Source organism: Pseudorasbora parva, chromosome 7 (assembly GCF_024679245.1).
Source record: "Pseudorasbora parva isolate DD20220531a chromosome 7, ASM2467924v1, whole genome shotgun sequence".
NCBI classification, from domain to species: Eukaryota; Metazoa; Chordata; class Actinopteri; order Cypriniformes; family Gobionidae; genus Pseudorasbora; species Pseudorasbora parva.
The window spans coordinates 31,357,742-31,381,081 of NC_090178.1; the positions used below are offsets into that span (position 1 = coordinate 31,357,742).

At 35.2% G+C, this 23,340-nt stretch overlaps 1 protein-coding gene across 1 annotated transcript; it reads right to left on the reverse strand.

Moving 5' to 3' along the window:
- Positions 1-299: 299 nt before the first annotated feature.
- abcb5 (ATP-binding cassette, sub-family B (MDR/TAP), member 5) lies at positions 300-23,049 on the reverse strand. Its single transcript, XM_067449058.1, has 29 exons — positions 22,979-23,049; positions 21,061-21,136; positions 20,638-20,749; positions 19,399-19,462; positions 19,122-19,272; positions 18,814-18,907; positions 18,454-18,645; positions 18,170-18,341; positions 16,336-16,460; positions 15,991-16,168; positions 15,789-15,902; positions 15,590-15,700; positions 13,900-14,025; positions 13,527-13,730; positions 11,922-12,092; positions 11,580-11,741; positions 9,845-10,078; positions 9,595-9,744; positions 9,291-9,395; positions 5,972-6,049; positions 5,764-5,847; positions 5,045-5,248; positions 4,809-4,909; positions 3,531-3,671; positions 3,279-3,435; positions 2,989-3,186; positions 2,687-2,893; positions 1,589-1,735; positions 300-1,240 (listed from the first exon to the last, which is right to left on the reverse strand). Exons 2-29 carry the CDS (start codon positions 21,110-21,112, stop codon positions 1,040-1,042), a joined length of 4,035 nt encoding a protein of 1,344 aa, XP_067305159.1. The 5' UTR covers positions 21,113-21,136; positions 22,979-23,049; the 3' UTR covers positions 300-1,039.
- Between the last annotated feature and the right edge of the window lie 291 nt (positions 23,050-23,340).

Sequence of the window (23,340 nt, forward strand, 5' to 3'; positions counted from 1 at the left end):
CACACCAACCAAATAAAACAAATTATTACGTTATTCAGTAACCACTTAAACAAATAATGTTCGAGGATTCTTGTTTTTTTCCGAGTGTTGTTTTTGTTTTTTAAATAAACGTGTGCAGATTGAATATTATAAGCGCATGATTGAGTAGTAGCCTACATGAAAAATTAAAATAAATGAAAACGTGCAAAGCAAAATGTAAAAAATAATACATGCCCTCACTTCAAACAAGATAGTTTTACTTAAAATAAATCATTTAATTTAGACATTTCAGAGGAAGGGACGACAGCAGAGAATTGTGGATAATTCACTTTATTACAATCGAAAAAAGCATCTTAATAATAAACAGTACATAACATTATTAAATATAATACAAGAATAAAGTAGCCGTTTCTATCCGAGAGACAATAAAGTTAGCCTGTGCGGAAAAAAAGGTCCAACATGCTGGAGACTCAAACCACAAGCACGAGCGCCCCCATGCGACGAGGTCATAAAAAAACACAATATTCACATTCAGAGGGTTTATGCGCAACTGTACAAACTCATAAAACCTGTAAAACATTAGGCAAAAGTGTTGCTTTGTTGAGGCTTTGTTGTTGGAAAGGGAGTTTTACTGTAGTTTTATGTACAATAACATAACTCATAATATTTACAATACATATAACAAACAATATTTGTATATACAATTTGAGAAAAATAAATCTGTAGATATACAACAACTTTTTCCTTTTATATAAGAATAGTATCTTTTCAATGAGCTGTAACAATGTACCACAAAAAAGTGTACAAGCAACAAAGTAGAACCCAGATTATTTTTAAATCTCCTATTAATGTCTGGCCACATGGCTGTTCAAATATTTAAATGCTGTTTTTCAAATAATATTGTGCAGAAATTGATAGCAAGCTTCTTAAAAGGAACTTGCACAACATTTAATCCTAAAACAGAAGCATTTTGGTGACATAAAAAAATCAAAATGTAATTTAAATATAAGACTAACTGCACCAATTATTGATCACTATAAACACTAGAAGGGAGTTAAAGTTAGTGAGCAGATACTTGTGCATTCACCAGAGCATAGTAGGCCCCTTGATTGGCCATGAGTTGGGCATGTGTTCCCTGCTCAATCACCTTGCCATTCTGAACCACCACGATGATGTCAGCATTATGAATAGTGGACAAGCGGTGGGCAATGACGATACATGTGCGGCCAAGCCGAGCGTCATCCAGAGCTGCCTGCACGATCTGTATAGCAGGAAAGAAAAAAGTGGTCAAAACTGGGCAAAGTTTTTTTTTTTTTGGGCCACAGAAATGTACTATGCGAGAGCACAAAATAGTAAATGCGCATTTAAAGCAGCACTTTTTCAGTGCTTCACTTTTTCAGTGCTGTGACCTTCTTTTGTTTCATTTTCTAAATGCGATAAGACACTAAAACACAGGTCGGGTGGGTGTAGAGTCCAAATCCACGATTTTCAAAGCATTGCTAAAAGCTAAAGAATCACAGCCACACAAGTTCAAACTACCAAAAGTGCCATCTGCTGGTTAAAGACAGAAGTGCACGTGTCAAAACGGGAACCAATCATATGAACTTACCTTCTCGCTCTCTGTGTCCAGGGCTGATGTGGCCTCGTCCAGCAGCAGAACTTTGGGCTTGCGGACCAGAGCTCGAGCAATGGCTATCCTTTGCTTCTGTCCTCCAGACAGCTGAGTGCCTTTATCTCCAACTCGAGTGTTGTATTTCTGAAGGGATATTAATATTACATATGTATACAGATGATGAAAACACAGTTTTTATTAATGGCTTTGAGCATAATATAATATAATATAATATAATACAATATAATATAATATAATATAATATAATATAATATAATATAATATAATATAATATAATATAATATAATATAATATAATATAATATAATATAATATAATATATAAATACACACACATGCATGTATATAGACTAGTTAAGAAAAAATTACATATAACATAAATAATCTAAATATATACAGTATGTATTTGCAAATATTTCTTAAATATATAAGAAATATTTGCAATATATATATTAATTATACACAGTACACACACTATGTAAACACAAATAAACACAATATAATAAAAAATATATAATATAATATAATTATACACACGCATGTATATATTTAAGAAAAAATATTTATACAAAAGATCAATCATATAAATATATATACAAGATTCTTAAAAATATACATGTGTGTATTTATATAAACATAATAATTATACATATATTAGGGACAGACTCTGGCTGTTATAATATAATATAATATAATATAATATAATATAATATAATATAATATAATATAATATAATATAATATAATATAATATAATATAATATAATATAATATAATATAATATATACACTTTACTATAAGGTCCCAGTATTTAACTTTAGTCAATGTATTAACTAAAATTCATCATAATCCACATTTATATTGTAATACCAGTGTAATACCCATGTAGTTATACAAATATGTGTCCTCATAAACCACATAAACAGGCTCACACACACAGACACACACACACACACACACACACACACACACACACACACACACACACACACACACACACACACACACACACACACACACACACACACACACACACACACACACACACACACACACTAATGGAGACATCATGCATACCTCTGGAAGGCCAAGGATAAAATCATGTATGTTGGCCTTCTTCGCAGCTTCCTCAATCTCCTCCTGGGGAATGACACGGCTGTTGTCCCCATACTGAATGTTCTCAGCAATGGTGCAATCAAACAGGATGGGCTCCTGAGACACCAGCCCCATCTGGTTGCGCAGCCATGCCAGGTTCACATTTCTGGTGTCATTACCATCTACAAACTGTGCAACAAGCAAAAAGCAGGCGTAAATTGATCAATTGAGCCAAAATAATGGTTTAGACCTTTAGGCACACAAAAACCACCCGATGAACTCACCACTTGGCCTGCCGCAGGGTCGTAGAAGCGTTCGAGAAGCTGAATGGTGGTGCTCTTGCCACAGCCACTGCTGCCCACCAGGGCCAGAGTCTGTCCCTGAGATACTGATACATTGAGCCCCTGTAGGACTTTCACATTCTGACGGGTCGGATAGGAGAATTGCACTTCTTGGAATTCAATATGACCCGAAAAGTTTGTCTGAAAAAAAGGACAAAGATTTTATTTTATTTTGATCTCTTTTGATCTCTTCTGACAGCTTCATGCCACAAACTCTAGATTTTCACACTTACTGGTCGGTCTCCAGACTCATCGTAGATATCAATGGCTGGTTTCTTCTCTAGCAGCAGTAAGATTCGCCCAGCTGCTGCTTTGGCTTTGGCAAAGTCAGGAGCGAATGATGACGACTGGCCAATGTTCATTGCAGCAAAGACAATCACAGAAAATACCCTGGGAAGGAGAAACCACATCAACAAGGTAAAGAGAATGTTTGAGATTTTCGAAAAACATATAATTGATAAATCTTTCATACAAATTGTACTTACAAGAAAACATTTTCATATTCAGTGTAACAATGTGCAATAAGCCAGGCTCCAAAGCGGAAGATTGCAGAATTTACCAGGTAAGGAATGGCTTGGGCAATGGCGAAGGTGACTCCATAGATGGGTGCTTTGTACAAGCTAGATCTGAAATATCACATATTGATTTTTTTAAAGATTTGATGTTAACCGAATGTGTGATAAGGCAGGGATTTTTGAAAACATATATTTGCCAAGAAATTACCCATTTGCATATCCAAATGATTCCATTTCCATCCATCTGCATTTGCAAAAATATTAGTGCCTATGACCCCCCCCCCAAAAGTATTCCCTTGTGAACAGTGTTTTTATAGTATTATTTATATACTATTATAATATTTTATACTTCATTCATATTCAATTCAATAATTAAATCATTACATTCTCAGTTTCCATTTTTTAGTTTAAATTTCAGTAATTTTGTTATGCGCTTTTGTAATTTTTACTAGTGAGTTCATGTTTTCAAAATTAAATAATTATATACAGTGGGTACGGAAAGTATTCAGACCCCCTTAAATTTTTCACTTTGTTATATTGCAGCCATTTGCTAAAGTAATTTAAGTCATTTTTTTCTCATTAAGGTACACACATCACCCCATATTGACAGAAAAACACAGAATTGTTGACATTTTGCAGATTTATTAAAAAAGAAAAAAATATATTTTTTAAATAAATAATTTCCAGTTGCTATAACCACAGTGATCATCGTTAACTAAAACTAAATCTAAATCTATTAAAACTATATATATATATATATATATAAAAAAATAAAATAAATATTATTTGAAAAACTAAATGAAAATGAGAAATGTTGCCTTGGCAATAAACTGAAATAGTATTAAGTTGAAACACTCAAATTATTACCTGAAAATAAGTAAAAACTAAAATTAACTACTATTAAAATGTGAACTGAAATAAAAATAAATTAAACCCAAATAGCAACATTAAAACGGTTAGGGTTTGGTTCAGGGTTAGTTACTTGTAATTATGCATAATTTACAGTGATTACTGCAGTAAGTACACATTAACTATGTCCCCTTAAAATAAAGCGTTACCAATATTAACTATAAACCTTTTACAGTCTATGCTATAAACATTAATAAAACAAGTAAAACTAAAATTAAAAATAAAAAAAATATTTTTTTTATTTTATCTTTTGCTTAAAATTTCCCATTGGGCTCCCTGGCACTCCCTCACTCCCAAAACCCCTGTATTAAGGTTTTTAAGTCTTAAAAATGATTTTACCTATATGGCTTGCTCAGGCTGTCAATAAACTTCCGGAAGAAGAGTTCTTCACGGGTTAATGCAACAACCGTCTTGAAGTTCTCAACAGTTTCTGTGGATATCTGAGCGGAAGAGTTAGAAAAGATGCCATCAGCAACCAATTAATCTTGTGTAATCATTTCCTGGATAAATTGTATCACATCGTTCTCAAACAAGACCAAACAAAGGTCAATGACCAGTGTACTGTATGTGTCTACCTTGCCAGACATCTCCAGTGCACTCTGGTCTTTGGAGGTGTGTCCTGCCATGGCTCTCATCTGAATGAAATTTGCCCCCGTGAGGAAGGGGACACAGGCAAGGATAAGCAAGGTGAGCTGCCAGCTATGGATAAACGCCACAATGACAGCGATGCCAAGAGAACAGATAGTGTTTGTGGCTAGTCCTAATCTGGATCCTGCTGCCTAGAGATGAGAAAAAGAGACAAACAAATAAGACACTTCACAACTAAATGAGCTATTCTGATATCGGGTTAGCATATTAGAATGATTTCCAAAGAACATGTGACACTGAAGACGGGAGTAATGATGCTGAAAATTCAGCTTTGCATCACAAATTACATTTTAAAATATATTAAAATAGTAAACAATTATTTTAAATTGTAATAGTATTTCTGAGCATCACTGTGGTTTTGGTCAACCAAATGCAGCCATCTTTAAAAACACTATTTAAAGTATTACCAGCCCTAAACTTTTAAATGGCAGTGTACCTGTGAATTCAAATAAAGTTGCACTATTAATACTAGAAGCTGTAGTCATATGGATTAGCTCTCACATAAATACGACTGAGAAATAGATTCAGCCAGGCCTATAACGGCTTAAAGAGATGGATGCAATGAACCAGAGCCAAAAACACAGGCTGTATCCACAGTGAAAGCTTAATTACTGGTTCTGATGGCAAATCACTGTGTTCCACTCACCCCTTTAACCAGAGACGCATCTGTGGCTAATTTAGTGGTCAGGACTCCCACTGCATTGTTGTTGTCATCAAACCAGGCAATCTCCTGTTAAGAGAAACAGGCTTGAGGATGAAACACCCATCATTTCAATAACCATTTGTTTGTGCCAGATTAGCTCTCAACTGTATTATATAGTAATGGAGTGAGAGATGCAGGAAATATGCCGTACCTGTCTCATCATGGCGTTGAAAGCCTGCCTTCTCAACCTCATGGTAAGAAGCTCCCCAGATTTACCAAACATGAAGCCCTAGAAGACGAAAGAGCAACAGATGTGAAACATACATACAGGAATGCATACCATTTTAGGTCCAATAAATGCAGCCTTGATGAGCATAACAGACTTCTTTCAAAATAAATACACAATAGATTTAAAGAAGTCCTATTATGCCCTTTTACAAAGTTTTGATGTTGCTTTTGGGGTGTACTAGAATATGCTTTCATGCTTGATTGTTCAAAAAACATGCGTAGGCATGTAGTTCCTGTTTCGATGAAGCCCCTCCCGAAATAGGAAACATGCTGCGATTGGTTAGCTGTCTCAGTTTGCTGTGATTGGCACCGCTTAACGCATATTCTGGAAATCCCACATCCCTTAACATAACCGCAAGCTCTACTCAGATATACATATTATGTATGGTGTCAATTTCAAACCAATTTAAAGGGTTACTTCAGCGATAAGCATATGGCTTTCTATCAGTAGAAACCTTGGAGTATATTCGAATGATCGTGCTCCCCCCTCTTATATCCCCCTGAGATGAGAGATTTATGCATTTTATTTCTGGAAAAATTACTCCGGTGACACAAATATCATCAATTTGCATCATCTGTAAAAATGCTTGGCCAGAGACTAAAGACTACAGCCAGCAGAGGGATCTATTTTCACATTTTTTCAACTCGCACATGGGGAGTGGGATCGCACTCACAGCTCAGCTCGGCTCAGGCATTCATATTAACGGTGTGGCTGGTGGAGCAAACTGAGTGTTTTAACTTCTCAAATTAATTCCTAGCCGCTAAACCACAATATATTGAATAGGCACGTTCAGTTTTTAATTGTAGTGTCTGTTCTCTAACTGAACTGATTTTATGAAGATGAACGCGGTGGTGAGAAAGTGATCCAGTGTTTCAGTAGCGCTGCCCTAGCATTCTGGGAATTGTGGTCTTTTATTCCCATGAGAAAAAAAATACATTTTCTGTCTTTTCTCAGTCTAGAAAGCACCACATTCAAAAAATAATTTCATATTTCTACTACATTCATGACCCAGTTTAAATACAGATTCATCTTCCCAGCGCTGAAGTACCCCTTTAAGCTTGATTTAGACATAAGGCTCTAGTATTTCAACGCTCTAAGTGCAACATCTAAAGCGCATGTTGCAAGTGCACTTTGCGCCTGTTCGAATCCACTTTTGCAAGTTTAACGACAGGAAAAATGGTCTGCGTGCCCGGCGCATGGTCTAAAAGTATTGTCCCTATTCTCTTAATGAGTCATGGGTGTGTTTTGGGAGTAACGTGCAATAAACCAATCAATCTTGTCTCCCATTCCCTTTCAAAGCCGGTTGTGTCACTCCATGGCGGATTCGCTTTTGTAATTATTTGTAATATTTAAAAATGTCTGTGTGCTGCTGCACGTCCCTGTGTGTGTATTAAGCAAAGTGTACGTGCACTGTGGACGCACTTATAGGCGCATACCATATTACTAACATACTCTAAATAACTTCAAAAACGCAGTTGCTTTCAGTCAAATTGGGGCAAATGCATTTAACAACGTGACCCTGGATGTGAAAATTACCTGGCATCGTATTGCGCTGGGTGTATGATACAGTATGCCCTTACTGTTAACAAACAAGAGGATCGTGCAGAACGGATTTCATTCACAGATTTCACAGGAAATTTTTAGAGTGGTATGATTTTTGTTGTTGTTGTAATTTTCCTATACATTTAGATACAATGTTATACACCCACTGTCCTGCAGAGTATAGCTCCAACCCATTTAAAGACAAGGGAAGTTAATCAAGCTCTTCAGGATCACTTGTTGACTTGTAAATAAACTTTGCAGGACAGTGGGTCCCCAGGAGCAGGGTTGAAGACCTCTGTTATTCACCATTTAAACATAATATGTGTCACTATGGTAATACAAACAGTAATCGATCACAAAACCGTGGTTCATTTTCCTAAGGGGCGGTGAAAAGCCTTACAAAAGCGAGAGCTTACAAAAGCTTCAGTAAACACTATATTAACACTAATGTTGAGTGGAGGCAAAGCTTTGCCCCTTTTTTACATTACAGCAACAATGTACAATTTAAATCTAACATTTATATTTGGAACTATTAATAGTAAACGCAACTACAAATAATAAGATCCAATAATAAGATCCTTACAATTTGTGATCCACAAACAACAGATTGTCCAACAAAGTGTGAACTGCTCCGTTTCAGGAGAAGCTTTTTTGCTTAGCCTGCATTTTACTCTCCTAGGTTCTGGAAGCTGTTCTCCGTAAAATGTGCATTATACACATAATGTTTGGGTAATATGCCCATAAAATGGCCAGGGACCGCAGATGCAAATTACACTCTAAAAAATGTTGGGTTGTTTTAACCCAATGTTGGGTCAAATATGGACTAACCCAGCTATTGGGTTGTTTTAACCCAGCGATTGGGTTGTTTTAATCCTGCAGTTGGGTCAAATTTTTGCTCAAGACAACCCAATCGCTGGGTTAAAACAACCCAACTGCTGGGTTAGTCCATATTTGACCCAACATTGGGTTGTTTTTTACTTAGAATTTTTTAGAGTGTAGCTATCTTAGCTAACTCTGGCACAACATTTGTGTTGTGTATGGTCCCTGTTAAACAACTAAACTAAACTAAACTAAACTAAACTAAACTAAACTAAACTAAACTAAACTAAACTAAACTAAACTAAACTAAACTAAACTAAACTAAACTAAACTAGTTCAGAAACAGTGTTTAAAATAAATTTTAACCAACTTTAAGTTCGTCAGCCTTAGGAACGTCAAACAAATGAGCTTTGGAAACAGGTTGGGAAAAGCAGCGTCATAGCGACAACACAGTCTTCTCAAATTCAGCTCAACCAGGCCTCACACCTTTTTTTGTGTATTCCGAGGGCGGGGATTATTTCAATGAATAACATTGTGACTTCATAAAATCTGGGAAAAATCGCGCTGTAGCCCAAACGAGTCGGTTCTTATAGTTCTTGAACAGTAGATTCTGTTAAATAAAATATCTCCCTTTGGAGTGGACTTCAAGCTTTGTAACCTTGCAGACCTTTTTCATGCTCAAACAGCAACATTACACACTAACTAAAGTTGAAAAGGTAAAAAAGCATAATAGAACCCCTTTAAATGTTCTGCCTTTGTAAAAGTTGCCTTCATGATGGTTAGGTGGTTGTTAGGTTTTATGGTTGGTTAATAGCAAAGACATTCATGGTATAGCATAAACCCGGGGCAATAACCCACTCATAACCCAACGAAATCTCACCTGGAAGAAATAAGTGAGAAAGGCCACTGTTCCAGTTAGCAGAAAGAAGAGTGAAAACATCATGGTCTTCTGTCGCTTTACTTCAGGGTCGACCTCTGCAAACACCTACAAACAGGAGAGGTTCTGTTAGAATTGAACATCCTGGTTATATCATCTTAAATGCTTATGGGACTAATATGATATACAATCCACAATTTGTAAGTCAATTATTTTTTTAAAAGCCATCGGGAGATGAGCCGGAAGCAAAAATATAGACAATAGAGATTTTTATTCAGATGGACGAATAAAGACAAAGGACACTCACACCAATGATTTTGGAAAACAGAATGGCCACACAGGGATAAACAGCTCCACCCACAATGCTGGCCAGAATGCCCACCAGCAGGTAAGGCCATTCCGGCTTGTTCAGAGCCAGAATTTTCGTGAAAGGAATTTCTGGAACTTTTTCCTCTTCCTAAAAGAGATTTTTTAAAATTATCCAATAGCTCCATTTATGACTCACCATATGATTACTCTCAATAGCATCAAAGCACTGGAGATTGTGGAGCATGTACCTTTTTGTCTTTCTTGGATTTCTTGCTCTTCTTCTTTGAAGAGGATGTCCTTCTCGAGGACCTTCTCTCACTGCCACGTCTTAAGCTACTTCTAAGTGTTCCATTTTCCATTTTAATTTCCTCTAATCCTTCAGGAGTCTCTGTGTCAGTAGATTCCTCACAGGTGTCTTCCCCAGAAACATCCGGAATATCATCTTCATTGGCATCAAGATCTTCATTTGGTCTCTCTGAGGTCTGTTAATGTAAATTATTTGAATTTCAAAGGATTGAATTTTGGATTTGTTATGCCAAAGAAACACAAATATGAGGTTCTCTTGAGAGACCCTTCGTAAAGGATTCAGAGAGAGTTTTTTTCAATTTCTTTATAATTATACAGACATTTATACTGGTCAGCATAGGCTACATATTTAAAGGATGGTTCAACATTTTTAGGTGAACTATGCCTTTAAGAGTGATATTATAATGGTAATGTATTGTTTCCATTATAATAATAAAATGTATGTTGTCACGCCACTGCAAACAACACACACACACATACACACCTACACCTACACACACACACACACACAATGTTGGTCTATGTGGTTTACAGGGACTCTCCATAGGCGTAATGGTTTTTATACTGTACAAACCGTATTTTCTATCCCCTTACACTGCCCCTGCCCCTAAACCTACCCATCACAGGAAACATTCTGCATTTTTACTTTGTCAAAAAAACATCATTTAGTATGTTTTTAAGGCCATTTGAATTATGAGGACATTTGATATGTCCTCATAAACCAAATTTATAGTGTAATACCAGTGTAATACCCATGTAGTTATACAAATTTGTGTCCTCATAAACCACATAAACAGGCTCTCTCTCACACACACACACACACACACACACACACACACACACACACACACACACACACACACACACACACACACACACACACACACACACACACACACACACACACACACACACACACACACAATTATTCAAAAGTTTGGGATCTGTAAAAAAGTTTTTTGGTCCTTTTGTAAATAAGTAACATTATTCACTTAGAAAGGTTGCATTACATTGATCAAATGTGAAAGTAAAGACATCCATAATGTTACCAAATCATTGCTGTTTTGCATTGTTCTAATCATCGGAGTATCCTGAAAAAGACCCCAGTTAAATATTAAACAGATTTCTGAAGGATCATGTGACACTGAAGACTGGAGTAATGATGCTGAAAATTTAAATGAATGTTGACAATGTGTATCAAAATAGAAAACATTTTTAAAATTGCAATAATACTTCACGATAGTCCTATGATAGTCCAGTTTTGACTGATTTTTTAAAATCAAATAAACACAGTCTTGGTGAGACTTAACACTTAAAAATGTGTTATTGACCCCAAACTTCTGAAAGGTAGTTACATCTTATATTATTTTATATTACAATTATATATAATTATTATACAAATATATAACTAATATCTGTTGACAATTTTTTCTTATAGCTATTAGAATAATATAAGATGTATAAACCTTTCAAGTAATAATAAAAAGTGTATTATTTCTTACTGGCATTACTGTTAAAAAAGTGGGCTGTCAATAGAATAAAATAAGGGTGATTCATTTCATGGCATCTAGTTTTGTAAGCAAAATAAAAAAATAAGAATACGAAAACCTTAAAAACCGCAGAGACATTCATAATGTCAGTTCAGTCCTGTACCACAATCAGACACATTACACGTACCTGTTGCATTACGAGAGAATAGTAGACTCCTTTCTTGGTCATGAGTTCTCCGTGGCTGCCCTGTTCCACCACTTTGCCGTCCCTGAATCCTGCAATTATATCTGCTGAACGAATAGTTGACAGGCGATGTGCAATCACAATGGTAGTACGTCCTGCTCTGGCCTAAGAAACAACACACGATAATTATTTATCGCTTGTTTACTGCAGTGTTGGACTTTTTTTGGGTTAAAACTTTGTTACCACAACAAAAACTGTATTAAAAGAGACACATATCCATAATCTGCAACTATAACCATATCTTTTCCAGTACTGCATGTCACAGAGTGAATTGTTTTGCATTACCTTGTCTAATGCTGCCTGAACAATGGACTCGCTCTGTGTGTCCAAGGCTGATGTGGCTTCGTCCAGCAGGAGGATTTTGGGGTTTTTGACGAGAGCTCGAGCAATAGCGATCCTCTGCTTTTGGCCCCCGCTCAGTTGAGCTCCCCTCTCCCCAACCATCGTGTTTAGCTTCTATCTCAAAGAGAGAAAAAATTTTTTTTTAAAGGGGTCCTATAATGCCCTTTATTACAAGCCATGAAATAATCCTCTGATGTCCCTAGAGTGTGTATGTGAAGTTTATAGCTCAAAATACCAGCATTTTTATGGCATGTTAAAATTGTATTTTTTTTTTTTTAGGGTTTTAGGGATTTTTTTGTGAGTGTCCCTTTAAATGCAAATAAGTTGCTGACCTTCAGAGCTTGTGTTAGCCGCTCTGATAAAGCAGGCATGTATTGAAAGGGTCAGAAACAATAATGACAATGATGGAAAGACTCAAGAAGAAGGGACAACAAGTCGAATGCAACAGGATGATTCTGAATGGTTAGTTGATGAATTTATGTAGCTGATGTGGAGTTAACTATCTTTAAGTCATCGATTAGCATATTCTGTCATGGCAATCTATAAATTGCTCATGTGCGAACTGTTGTAAAATACATACAGAGGCAGAGAACGTGCTTCATGATGATAGAACAGGTATTAGTTTAGTTTAATTACAGTTATAACTTATGTTGTCATCATGCTTTTGTGTTACGTGCTGATTGCAATAAATGTAAAAATGACGGATGTAAAAGTGCTCTTCAACAACAACTCGTCCTCTTCTCTAAAGCAGCCCAACATGGCCTCACCTCCTATGTTGCGTGTTCCCAGAGGCAGCGTTTATGTAAATTTTAGGGATTAATGATGTCACTAACCCATGATGAAGTTTGTTGTAGTCCCTACTGAACTTAAAAATTGATTTCTTAAAAAGAAAATATCTCTCTTTGCATTGAACTTTGAGTGTTGTAAATTTGCAGATGTTGTTTATGCTCAAACAGCAACATTACACACTAACTAAAGTATATTGCTGGTTGTAAGCCCAAACTTCACATAAACTGTAAACATGTCCCTCAAATCTGATTGATTGTTTGGAATGTTGTTCCAGGTAAAATCAAGTTCACTTAAGGGAACCAGATAATTAATTTTATGTTAAGGTCGATAACTAATACATGGCTGATTTCAAAAGTCTATTTAGTCTAAATTTAAAAAATAAACACAAGAAATTTAAAAACAATAATTTTAAATGCTAGCAAATTTAGGCATCCCATCATGTGACAAATTTATATTTTTGTAGATTATATTTCAATATGTTATTGAATTATTATTATTATAATTAGTATTAAACATTAATTTAATGGAGTATTAGATGATGGAAAAAGTCTTCAAAATGTGAAAATAGGGGAAATGTGTATGCACAATTAAATATTCATATCATATGTTACTGATATATTATGCATTTCCATTTGTATACATTTCAACACTCTGATTTATAGATATCATAAAAGTTACATTTTTGTTTCTGCAATATCCATTAACTTTAGGGGTAGAACTGAAAAAAAAAGCCTTGTTATAAAATATTACACTACTCACATCTGGTAGTTTGGAAATGAAATCGTAGGCGTTGGCCTCTCTAACGGCTCGTTCAATATCCTCATCAGTGGCGTCTTCTCGGCCGTAGCGGATGTTCTCTGCGATGGTGGTTCCAAAAAGAACAGGCTCCTGACTCACAATACCCATGTTCTCCCTCAGCCAGCACACATTTAGAGAACGGATGTCATGACCATCCAGAGTCACCTGCAACCATACACATTTCATTAAAAAATCCGCTCTTCATTCCTGACATGTATGACAGTCAACTGAATAACAACATATTTTGTGTGACGTGAAGGAATGCGGCTTTAACTGAAAGGTGAAATGATTTATGCTTGCACATTAGAAGATGCTTTGGGCATGTCAGTGTTACCTCTCCTGAATCCGGGTCATAGAACCGCTGCAGAAGCTGAATTGTTGTGCTTTTCCCACAGCCACTGGCTCCAACCAAAGCAATGGTCTTTCCATGAGGCACTTTCAGACTCATTCCCTGTAGAATCTGCGATTGGAAACATTGAATCAGTCCCCAGTGAGTCACCATTTCTATGGCTGGACAATATATCATCCCCATATCGATAATAAGCCAATTTTACAGAAATAAAAATGTATCAGTATTGGTCGAAAGAGAATTATGGTCACACTTTAGTTTAAGATCCAATTCTCACTATTAATTACTAACTATGACGTTTGCCTCAGTGACCTCCTAGCTACTCCTTATTAATAGTTAGTAGTTGTTAAATTTAGATTGAGGATTAAGGGATTAAGAATATGGTCATGCAGAATAAGGCATTAACATGTGCTTTATAAACAGCCAATAGCCTTGTAAAATGCTTTGTTACTGTACAATAATTAGTTTTCTGTCTATAAATGTCTCTAAACAATTAATATATTAAACACATATAAAATACATAGTATATTAAATGTCTTTGGTGTTTCCATGGTTTCTTGGAAACGCGGATAATCATGGGCAACGCAGGTATGATGTCATTGATAGGGGACGCAGGGACACAGCCCATGTCCTGGTTATTTATCTGATTTAAAGGAACAGTCCACCGTTTTTAGAAACAGGGCTTATTCAGCTTCTTTCCTACATTTAGATATGTGGGAAAATGCATTTTTGTCTCAGTACATGCATTATTTTAGTTTGCAAGGGTCGCGGTTAGTGTAGCTTAGCATAATGAATGGAATCCTATGTTGCCAGCTAGCATGTCCCGAGTAAAACTATATTATGGGGAAGCACAGGCGAATCACTGCTACTTTGCAATGTGATCGCAATGTGTTGTGTGACAAAGATATCACGCAATACATTGCGATCGCTCAAAAGCCCGAGGACGTGAGGATGAGAGCCGTGATATCTCTGCGCTCAAGTAGCAGTACTTCGCCTGTGCTTCCCTATAATATAGTCCCACGTCAATATCTGCCTAAGAAATCGCTTAATCTGCATTGCTATTTGTACTCATTGTGAATACGCAGGCCATAGAAGTAATTAGGTGTTTTTTTAAATCACTTTTACTTGGGACATGCTAGCTGGCAACATAGGATTCCATTCATTATGCTAAGCTAAGCTAGCGTTGACCCTGCAAAACTAAAACAATGTATGCACTGAGACAAAAATTTGCCCACATATCTAAATGTAGGAAAGAAGTTGAATAAGCCCTATTTCTAACAACGGTGGAGTATTCCTATATAAACATTCATGGAAACATTTGGGATAATGTAAGTACACGAGTCAATAAAATATATAACATTGCTCTATTGGTTTTTAATCCAAAAATCTTACATAATGTACCTTTAAATTAAGCATTTTGTATTTAACCTTTTATTTTTATGTAGACAAAAATAGTATCAAATTTTATATTATTATTATATAATAATAATAATAATAATAATAATAATAATAATAATAATAATAATAATAATAATAATAATAATAATAATAATAATAATAATAATAATATAAATTGAATTAAATGTAACCATTAAAAAAAATATATCATCTTATTGCATCCCTAATAATTTCAACAGATAACATTCCTAGCAGGTGGAAAAACATGCTGCTGTACCTTCACTTCTTTTCTGGAGGGATAGCTGAAGTGGATGTTCTTGAATTCAATATCTCCCTTCACATGGTCTGGTTTGTGACCTTCTTTTGAACTGCTGTCAATGGGACGAGGCTGAAACAGGTCATCCAAAATGACAATATGGGCATACATATAATAAAAAATTACTTCATTATGAAGAACGGACACTGAAAGTTTGTACCATGTCAATTGTTTTGTAAACCTCATAGGCCGCACCCTGGGCCTTGGCAATGCTCTCAAGGTTTGGAGCTCCCTGGCCTAAAGAGAATGAGCCAATCATCACAGAGAAGAAAACCTAGGATAAAGAGTGAAAAAGTTGGTGATTATTAAGAAATGTTTTCTGCTGTATCTTTATTCAAAAACATAAGTCTTAAAAAACTCACAGTGATGACCCTTCCAATGGTGTAATTCTCAGGTTCGTCCACAGACAGTTTTGTCCCATACCAAAATGCCAGTGCATAAGTGCCAAATATAGCAAACTGTGTAAACCCCATGGATGCATTAGTGGTTATGGCTTTCTTTACCCCGAAGTTCTTTGCATCCACCAAGTTTTTCTCATACCTAAAATACAGCAAATAGTTTATCACAGGAAACTGTTTGTCACCATGCACACACACATTTCAAACCGTCCGTGTGCATTCTTGACAGTTAGAAGAACCATCTTATCTCTTTCCTTTAAGAGAAACTTTTTCAGTGAACTTTGAGTGAAAAGTACAGAATGTGCTCACTTTTCCACCGCTTTTTTCTGTCCATTGAAAGCCACAACAGTCCTGATAGCGACCAGAATCTCTTCAGCTACTGCTCCTGCTTTAGCATACGCTGAAAGCTCCTTATTGGTCAAGCTGGCAAGAATCTGTAGGCGACAGAAAAGTGAGATATTACATATTGGGCCCTATTTATTCCTGTGACACAAAGCTGAATTTTCAGCATCATTCCTCCAGTCTTCAGTGTCACATGATCTTTCAGAAATCATTCTAATATGATGATTTGATTCTGATAAAAAACTAATCTGATAAAAAGAACAGAATGTATTCAAAATAGAAATATTTTCTAACAATATAATTATTTAGCTATTTAAAAAAATCTATTTAACATGTTGCTGAATAAAAGTATATACATTTATTTAAAAAAAGAAGGAAAAAACTATTCTAAATTCTATTCTAAAAATGTCTAATGGTGGTGTATATTGTTACAATATCTATCTATCTATCTATCTATCTATCTATCTATCTATCTATCTATCTATCTATCTATCTATCTATCTATCTATCTATCTATCTATCTATCTATCTATCTATCTATCTATCTATCTATCTATCTATCTATCTATCTATCTATCTATCTATCTATCTATCTATCTATCTATCGATATATATATCGATATATAATATATATATATTAAAAGTATATAAAAAATTTTTTTTCCAAGAATTCTGAAAAAAGTTTCATAGGTTATATAAAATAAGCAGCACAACTGTTTCCAACATTGATAATAAATCAGCGTTATAGAATGATTTCTGAAGGATCATGTGATATTAAAGACTGGAGTAATGGCTGATGTAGCTTCAACAGAAATAAAATAGAAAACCATTATTTTAAATTGTAATAGCCTAATATTTCATTATAGTTTTGTCTGTATTTTTGATCAAATAAATACAGGCTTGATGTGAAAACATTAAAAATAGTAATTTTTCAAAACTTTTGATCGGAGGTGTGTTCTGCGTACCGATAGCCTACTGTTCGCAAGGTGAATTTTCGGGCTGTGTCTTTCGCTTCAGTACACAGCCTATTAACCCCTTTTGCACCAACACTCACAATACTCCACTTTTTTTAATTTCAATAAGAAATAAAGTGTCATCTTTCAAATTCTGTCTATTTGATCACTAAATTATTACAATACATGCCAATTTAATGCTGAGACGGAATCCCTTCCTAACAGAATAAGCATGAATGCACAGCTGAACTCTGAAAGTATGTTGAAAGGTACAGAACAACTTACTGATACGCATCATATTATATCACAGCTTCTAAACAATAAATAGCCTGTCACACCTAGCATTCCATTTACATCAGGCAAGTCATTCAGTGTTGAGAAACGAACTAGAGAGACGAATTTAGCTGAATATAGGAACTATGTTATAATGTATGATATAAAAATGTGTGTCTGAATTAATCTGTCATGAAAAAACGTTATGACAGCCACTGATGTGTAAAATATATAAGATAAAATAAAAACATGTTTGCATACAATTTGTTATTTGAGTGTTGATTATTTAATTGCTTGGATTCTTGTTAATTGTAACATTTAATGTGCAAGGGCTCCCTATATTTTACAGCACTAGCAGAGATAAAATAAAATAAAAATTATTCCACAGTTGCTGGACTGTATCTAGATCTAGAGAATTTGGAGTCAACACCTCAAACTCGTTTTTGGGCTCCTCAAACCATTCAAAACCATATATAAAATATGAACTTTGTATACAATAAATTATGTATAAGATTGTGTATAGGGTTCTTCATTAAACCATTTGATCTAAAAAGTCAAAGAAACTTTATACATACTTTAGACCAAACAGCAGCTGATCCTGCTAGTAGGGGACTGACGGCAAGAATGACCAGCGTCAGCTTCCAACCATAGATAAAACCAATGATTAAACCGGCAAGAAATGAGCAGAAGAACTGGACGAACACACAGATCTTATCTCCGAGGCCATCGTTGATCGTGTTTATATCACTGCGTTGGGAAAGGAGAGTCATACATTTTCAGATTAATCACCTGAAATGTAACCCAAGAACATATCAGGTGACAGAAACAAGAGTCTGGAACATGGTTGCACTTCACTTACTCTGTAAGCCTAATGTTCAACTCTCCGATCGGATGCGTGTCGAACCATGACATCTGCTGGTGAAGGATGGCATGGAAGTACTTCTCCCGGATCCGTTTTGTTTGCTTCGCAGCAGTTAACAGGAAAAGCATTACCTGGAACGTTCCCAGAACTAGGACTGCGGCACCGATGGCAACAAAGTAATAAGCATGTCTGTGCAAACAAAATCACCAGTCTAAGTTAAGGATCAATAAAGAAGTGAATCTGATAGTCAAAAATGTGTGACTGATGTTAAAAATAATTGAATAAAATATTTAACATCATTCAATTATTTATGAGCTAACTGAATGACAATGAATCTGACACCAGACGGCTCCTCACGTTGTCATTTTATCTTCGATGCCTATTTCAGGGGAACCTGCCAAACACGTTGAGTTGTTGGTGAAGTTAGAGGTGAAGTTAGAGGTGAAGTTGCCTGCAAACATTTAGCAGAAACATTTCTTGAAACCAGTAGATCCAGACCACCTCATTAATGTAAATATTTATGAAGCGATTGCTGAACTGTAACACTAAGGGTAAAGTTTACATTAGCAACTCCATATGGACAGACTTTAATAGAGAGTACTTATGCCATTAGTTGACATGGTTGTTTCTTTTAAAAATGACGAGTGTTGTGATATTAAATATACCTGTCATATTATGTGGCTGCCCAGTCATCACAAAGGTGTCAGTCATTTGTCCGAACACCACGCACATGAGAGGCAATGCAATGCCATGGGCAGCTGCACACAGCAGGCCAATCAGCATTAGCAGCACCTCCAGACAGGTGGCATACCGAAACTGCAACATCAAACATGTGAATCAAACACATGACTTCTGTTCTCAGGGCTTATCATCACATGTTACTTCACTGCTTACAAAAGCTACAACTGAATTATGTAATGTGGAAGAGATGCGCAATCTTACCAGCTGAAAAAATCCAACTGATTTCACTGGCTCTTTCTTCGTTTTGGGCTTTTTTTCTTTTTTGCTATTTAAACAGAACAAGAAATACGGTAGTACTATTAAGAAAAAACCCTCTAGCCTCTACCCTTTATGAGTTTCTTTCTTCTGTTGAAGATATTTTAAAGAATGTTGGTGTCAAGAGGTTTGACAGCACACATTGACTTCCATAGTGCCGTCAACTGTTTGGTCACCAACAATCTTTAAAATATATTCTTTTGTGGTCAACAGAAGAAAGAAACTCATACAGGTTTAGAACAACATGAGCGTGAGTAAATGACAACATTTTTGGGTGAACTATCCCTTTAATACCACTCAAACGGTCAAGAGGGCACAACGGCAATAATTCTTAAGAAAACTGGAAGTTCACTATGCCATCTAAAATCCTTATGAACGTTACCGTACTCTTTATGCTTCTGCTGTCAAGTAGACTGTATTTAAAGTAAAACAACTGGACTAAGGGACAGCTCTTATCCTCAGGTACAGGCATTGAACTATAGTGAGACTCATAAACATTCCATTTAAATATAGTTTTTATGGAAAGTGAAGGACTTCTGGATATAGGACACGCTTTTACTAATACAGTATGAATCTTGAATAAGGACATATTTACAGTGTAAAGTAAATGTTGTAAATAAATACATGGCAGGTTTCTTTATTATTGATGCAAAGTGAGCTTTTCATTGGTGCAACACATGCCTATGACAATGATTCTCAAAAATAGAAAATAAATGTATAAATAAATGATAATAAATTGTATTATAATAAAATTAAATCAATCTCATAATTTATGGCCCGTCTTTGAAAACCGAAATATGACGATAATGAAAAATCCTCTAAAATTGTTCAGAATTTGCCTAGCAGTCCCTTGTGGATAAAAAAAAACAGAGAATTCACAAGAGGCTTATGTATGAACATTGTAAAGACCACTGGAATTTTTAACACTTTGTGTGTGTGTGTGTGTGTGTGTGTGTGTGTGTGTGTGTGTGTGTGTGTGTGTGTGTGTGTGTGTGTGTGTGTGTGTGTGTGTGTGTGTGTGTGTGTAAGCTCTGGTTAATTTCTGAATGTCTTACATGTTTCTTTATTTTATCAATCCATCCACATTTACAAAACTTTGTAAAAACCCTATGCAAATCATATACGCCTAGTTTTTCTTTTTAGACAAATGCTTTCTCACAGGAAACAAAAAAAAACTTCTTCTACCTGAACTGGCCTTTGCCCTTTGGTTTGGCAGACGACTCCTCCTTTGGTGTGTCTTCCTGAGGTTTCTCATCCTTTGTGTAAGCTAAGTTGACGAAGCCCTCAGGTATCACCTCTGCGGAAAATGGGTTTATATTTACTTAAGGAACATGCGGCGCAAGTCTAAGGTGTCTGCAGAATCTAAATAATTAATTCTATGTGATCCATTAGACTACTGCTATGTAAATATGATATATATATATATATATATATATATATATATATATATATATATATATAGACTTGCCAAAGCCTACTACAAATATTGTTGGCTCTTCTGACAAGTGAGGTTACACAATTGTAAGTCGCTTTGGAAACAATGTTTTCCGAATTAATGAATGCAAACATAAAAAGAGAAGTGAACACAGATAAGATAAAACAACACACCATGCAAGTAAGGTGGAGGGTCTGTCGATTGAACGCTTGGCTCTTCTTTCATTGTGATAGCACAGTGTTTGTGTTGCTAGAGAGAGAACAGTCATAAGTAATGCTGGTTCAAAAGGAAGTTTAAACAATGAAGTTTACAATTCAAAAGGGTTATATATCCTGGTTTAAAACCTTTTAAAATAACCTTTATTTCGTATATTTTTTGGTAACACTTTATTTTATGTGTCCTTTTATGTGCTATTTGCGTGTGTTACATATGTTACATGTAATTACCATAGTAATAACATGCATAATTACATGCAACCAACCCTCAACCAAACCCTAATCCTACCATAGCCCTATAGTAAGTACATGTAGTTAATTAATATTACTCAGTACTTAAATACGCTATAACAATGAAGATACAATATAAACAAACCATTTTGTTTTTTATTGTAGAAAACAATTGTTGTACTGGTGCTTCAAGTACCTCACAACCAAAACCTCATCTGAAGAACTTCTATAAATAAACATAAATCTCTATACTCTAAGAAGAAAATGTTGTAGAGCCTTAAAGGGTTAGTTCACCCAAAAATGACATTTCTTTCATTAATGACTCGCCCCAATGTCATTCCACACCCTTAAGACCTCTGTTCATCCTCGGAATACAGATTAAGATATTCTGTCCACGTCCAGAAGGTAATGAAAACATAATCAAAGTAGTCCATATGTGACATCAGTTGGTTAGTTAGACTCTTTTGAAGTGTCGACATAATATATTTTGGTCCAAAAATAACAAAAAATATGATTTTATTCAGCATTGTCTTCTCTTCCGCATTTGTTTTCAAACCTCAAATAAAGAATTTGAAGAATTCGAAATTTAAAGAATTCGAAGCAGATTGATTCGTGATTCATATCCCCAATGTCACGTGATTTCAGCAGTTTGCCAGTTTGACACGCGATCCGAATCTTGAATCATGACCGTTTGATCCTTTTTTTTGAGGAACATGGAAGAGAAGACAATGCTGAATAGTCGTTTTTTTTTTTTTTTGGACCAAACTGAACTGTGTTCAGAGGATGATGTGATCCGAGGTCTTACGGGTGTGGAACAACATTGGGGTGAGTCATTAATGAAAGAAATTTCATTTTTGGGTGAACTAACCCTTTAAAAGGTTCTGTCAGGTGGATTCCCATGGAATTATTTTATGGATTTACAGATGTTAATTAATGAAAAAAAATTTTTTTATTGTTAATTACATTTTTTTGAGCTCGTAAGCATCACTAGAAAAAACAACAACAACAAAACAGTTAAACATTAAAATATTAGGTAATAATTTAATACATGTCCCCTTTTTGGCAAACAGTGATTTTCAAATGAAGTCAAGAAGCCTATAGTTCTATATAGCTCTTGAACATATGAAGAGTGCACCTTAAAGGCAACACAAGAAGCCTATACAGCAAAAAATAAAAAATAATGGCTGTCAAAATTCTTCTTCAATGCAGAGACAGGATGAAAAATGGTAATTGTGCAATGAACAGATCTGTTCAAATCGATTTATAACATTTATAATTACTTATTTATATTATTGCACTCATACATCCTTTTAAATAAAGGACATTTGCTGGTGTCATTATTACATAACTCATTCATCCCGCCTCCATGTTATCTAACTGGTTACAAAATAAACGGAAGTGTAGTAAAAATTAAAATATGACGCGTGATCAATAGCTAGTGCATACAATAAAATACTACTTTTTTTTAAACTACAAAAAAATTAAAAACGTTGACTGTAACCCATATATTCTCATTTATAAAAATAAATATATTTTTTGATGGTTTGTAATATTTACCTAAAATCATACAAAACAAATTGATACAGTAGCTAGCCTACGCAAACAAATAATTAATATATAAAATAAGTACAAAAATATGGCTTACCCCATGTGGTGATCACAAATGCTTCAAGCATACAGACAATATGAAGGTACACAAGAAAGACTCCAGTAACATGATGTTTTATAGCGCCTTGTGCTACATGGACACGCCTCTCCTGACTTCTGAGTCAACACTGCATTAAGAATTTGGGCGTGCAAAGAAGGAACAACCGTGACTTATGCCCTTAACGGAACAATGGGTTATGCAATTTGTATCAAAATTGATGAACTGATTAAAAGGTACAAACTTTGTTCCAGATTAAAATGATGGGAGTGCAGAAAATGTGTATCGTTGTTATGTTTTTATAGGAAAGCTTTAAATGATGATTTCTTACATGCGGTGAGCGTTCGTAAAAAGTTCTCATA

Coding starts and splice junctions, on each gene's coding strand:
- abcb5 (XM_067449058.1), bottom strand. CDS start 21,112: ATGAAAGAAGAGCCAAGCGTTCAATCGACAGACCCTCCACCTTACTTG. Junction 20,750..21,060: donor CCCTCCACCTTACTTGCATG/GTGTGTTGTTTT, acceptor CATTTTCCGCAG/AGGTGATACCTGAGGGCTTC. Junction 18,646..18,813: donor ATCGAAGATAAAATGACAAC/GTGAGGAGCCGT, acceptor TTGTTTGCACAG/ACATGCTTATTACTTTGTTG.